The sequence below is a fragment of the Octopus bimaculoides genome, chromosome 12 (assembly GCF_001194135.2).
Source record: "Octopus bimaculoides isolate UCB-OBI-ISO-001 chromosome 12, ASM119413v2, whole genome shotgun sequence".
NCBI lineage: Eukaryota > Metazoa > Mollusca > Cephalopoda > Octopoda > Octopodidae > Octopus > Octopus bimaculoides.
In genome coordinates, this window is record NC_068992.1 from 64,946,367 (window position 1) to 64,948,889 (window position 2,523).

The 2,523-nt window shown below is 35.1% G+C and overlaps 1 protein-coding gene across 1 annotated transcript in view; it reads right to left on the minus strand.

Annotated features, from left to right (window-relative positions):
* Window positions 1-209: 209 nt before the first annotated feature.
* LOC106884488 (neuronal acetylcholine receptor subunit alpha-2) overlaps window positions 210-2,523 on the minus strand; it is a 242,942-nt gene continuing 240,628 nt past the window's right edge. The window contains exon 3 of the mRNA XM_014935899.2: window positions 210-305. Coding sequence (XP_014791385.2) covers window positions 210-305 — 96 coding nt within the window. The remainder of the gene's footprint in view (window positions 306-2,523) is intronic.

The window sequence follows — 2,523 nt, forward strand, 5'->3', positions numbered from 1 at the left end:
TTGGCTGAGACTGTTATAACAATAAAGGAAAGCTAACGTAGGAGGGGAAACGTTATGCCAATGATGTCGATGGTGATGACTAAGACGACTACGACGACGACGATCGTTATGATTATAATGGTGATGATGATGATGATGATGATGATGATGATGATGATGATGGTGATGATGATGATGATGCTGGTGCTAAAGATGATTTTGACTTCGATTCAACGGCAGTGTAGTAATGTACAATTAACAGCAATGACATCAATAGTTACCTGGTCTAGCCACACATTGGTCACTAAAACTTGATTTTTCTCATCCTGGAAATATAAAAGAGGAAGGCAATACGTTAAACAGCTATTCTGATATTCATGACATCATGGCAGATGAGAGAGAAGAAGGCGGAAGGTGAGGCCATAGGGTGCGAAACTATGAAGAAGAGAGATGTAGGAGGAGTATGTGAAAGAATAGTGAGATATCGAGGGAAAGAAACAAAGAAGAAGAGAGAAAAGAGCGAAGTGGGAAACAGAGAATTCGGATACGAATAGAGGCAAACAGAGAAACGCATTGCACACAGCTTACACAAACGTACTGAAAGATATGCACAAACACATGCAGACACACACAGACACACACATGCTCACAGTGTGTGTGAGAGAGAGAGAGAGGGGGGATGGGGAGATACGGGAGAGGGAGAGGGGGAGACAGAGGGGGAAGAAAATAGAACCGGGAGTAATTTTTCTGAGAAAGTGTAAGAATGAAAGATCAATGAAAAAAGCAAAGGTTTAACTTAAGTAGAATTAATGGCATTTAAATATTTCTTTTTCTGATACATGCAAACGACTGAGAAGTACAAAAAAATAACAGACTCATCAATAACAAGAATAACAACAACATAATATGAAAGAATAAATGAAATAGTACACGTTGCCTTATTTTCGTAACCCATATCCTATAGTTGTTAGTTTCCACACTCTTTAAATGATTTTCTTCTTTTCCTTATCTGTGTTGATATTGTTGTTAATGTTTTGATAATATTGTTACTGAAGATGCGCAGGCGCGAGCTGAATGTGACAAACCGACAAGAATATTTGACGACGGTGATGGTGGCAACGACGGCGACGGCGTGTATGGGCGTGGTCACCGTTCGTAATATACACCCTTTCTGTAGCTGGTCTCGTTGACCGAGTTGCTTGCTCGGGGTCAAACGTGGAAGATGATAGGAAATTCGTCACCAAGAATTTGTCATCAAGAATTTCTTGCCACTCCCCTAGACATTTTTGCAGCACAGTATTAAAAAAAGTACTTATGTGCAGCCCCTCTCATTGCTCGTCTGTCTTCAGAGCTTTTAGTCCCGTCGCCAGGTAAGAGTCTAGTTAATGAAGTGAAGCATAATTTTCAAGAACTGCAGAAAACTACAGCGAATAGTTAATTTGACAGACTTTCTAAAATTTTAAATATATCTTCAAGTCAGACACTGAAACAAAGTGTTTTTATTGTATATTACTAAATTAGAATCGTATAATTATATTTTAATATTAAATAAATAGAAATTCATCAAATTATATTTGTGTGAAAGGTAAATATAACTTCAGTCTTTTCTCGCTTTATGAACGATTAAACTAAATTATATTTTATTTTATTATTATTTGTTGTTTATTTTTTGTTTCAATTGGCAATTTTTGGTGATAGCAAACCACTTCTTAGATGATAGACTTGGGTGACAGTTGTATTGTTCTTAAAGAGGCCGACAAATTAAAGTTATAGAGATACAGTCACATACTTTATCAAAGCTTCTTGATAATTTTGGAAACAATTCTGACATATTGTTGTGTTTGAAGTTTCTATTGACTTTGATGTGTCAATAGGAAGTATAATAGGAAGCACAAAGAAAAGATGAAGAATCTCTTCATACTTGGATTTTGCAGGCTTCTCCTTTACAATCTCATCTCCGCCTTCCACAACGGCTCTGTCAATTTAGATCTTTTCATCTCCTTAATAGCTTATTCCTTCACCAACTAGTATATTATATAATATAGGGTAGACGTGTTTGACTTTGAGAGTGAACACTTCGAAATGTTTGACAGCGAAATCTGAACAATTTCTTTTGTAATCAAGAAGATTCATTCTTACAAAAATGAGAAAGAAACTTGTTGTCCGACGCCATTTTGAATATATTTACTGTCGTAAAAGAAGCAGATTTTAATTGCAAATGACAGATCAATCACACCATAGTGTTTGATATATTTGCGTTACAATAAAATAGTAAAATAAATCATCATATGAGTTTGTTAATGATAAAATATCACCTGTATCCTAAAATTGAAACTTAACTCGATGCAGTTGGATCTTTAACGATTAAACGTAAAAACTGATGAAAATATGAATGTTGTAAGAAGGTATAATGCTCACGAAAAGTATTGAAATAGAGATATCCATGTTGTAAAGCAAATATCAAAATGCAACACACCCGTATACGTTCATAATTACACATACACCAATGAATTACATACATATATACATACATATATATATATA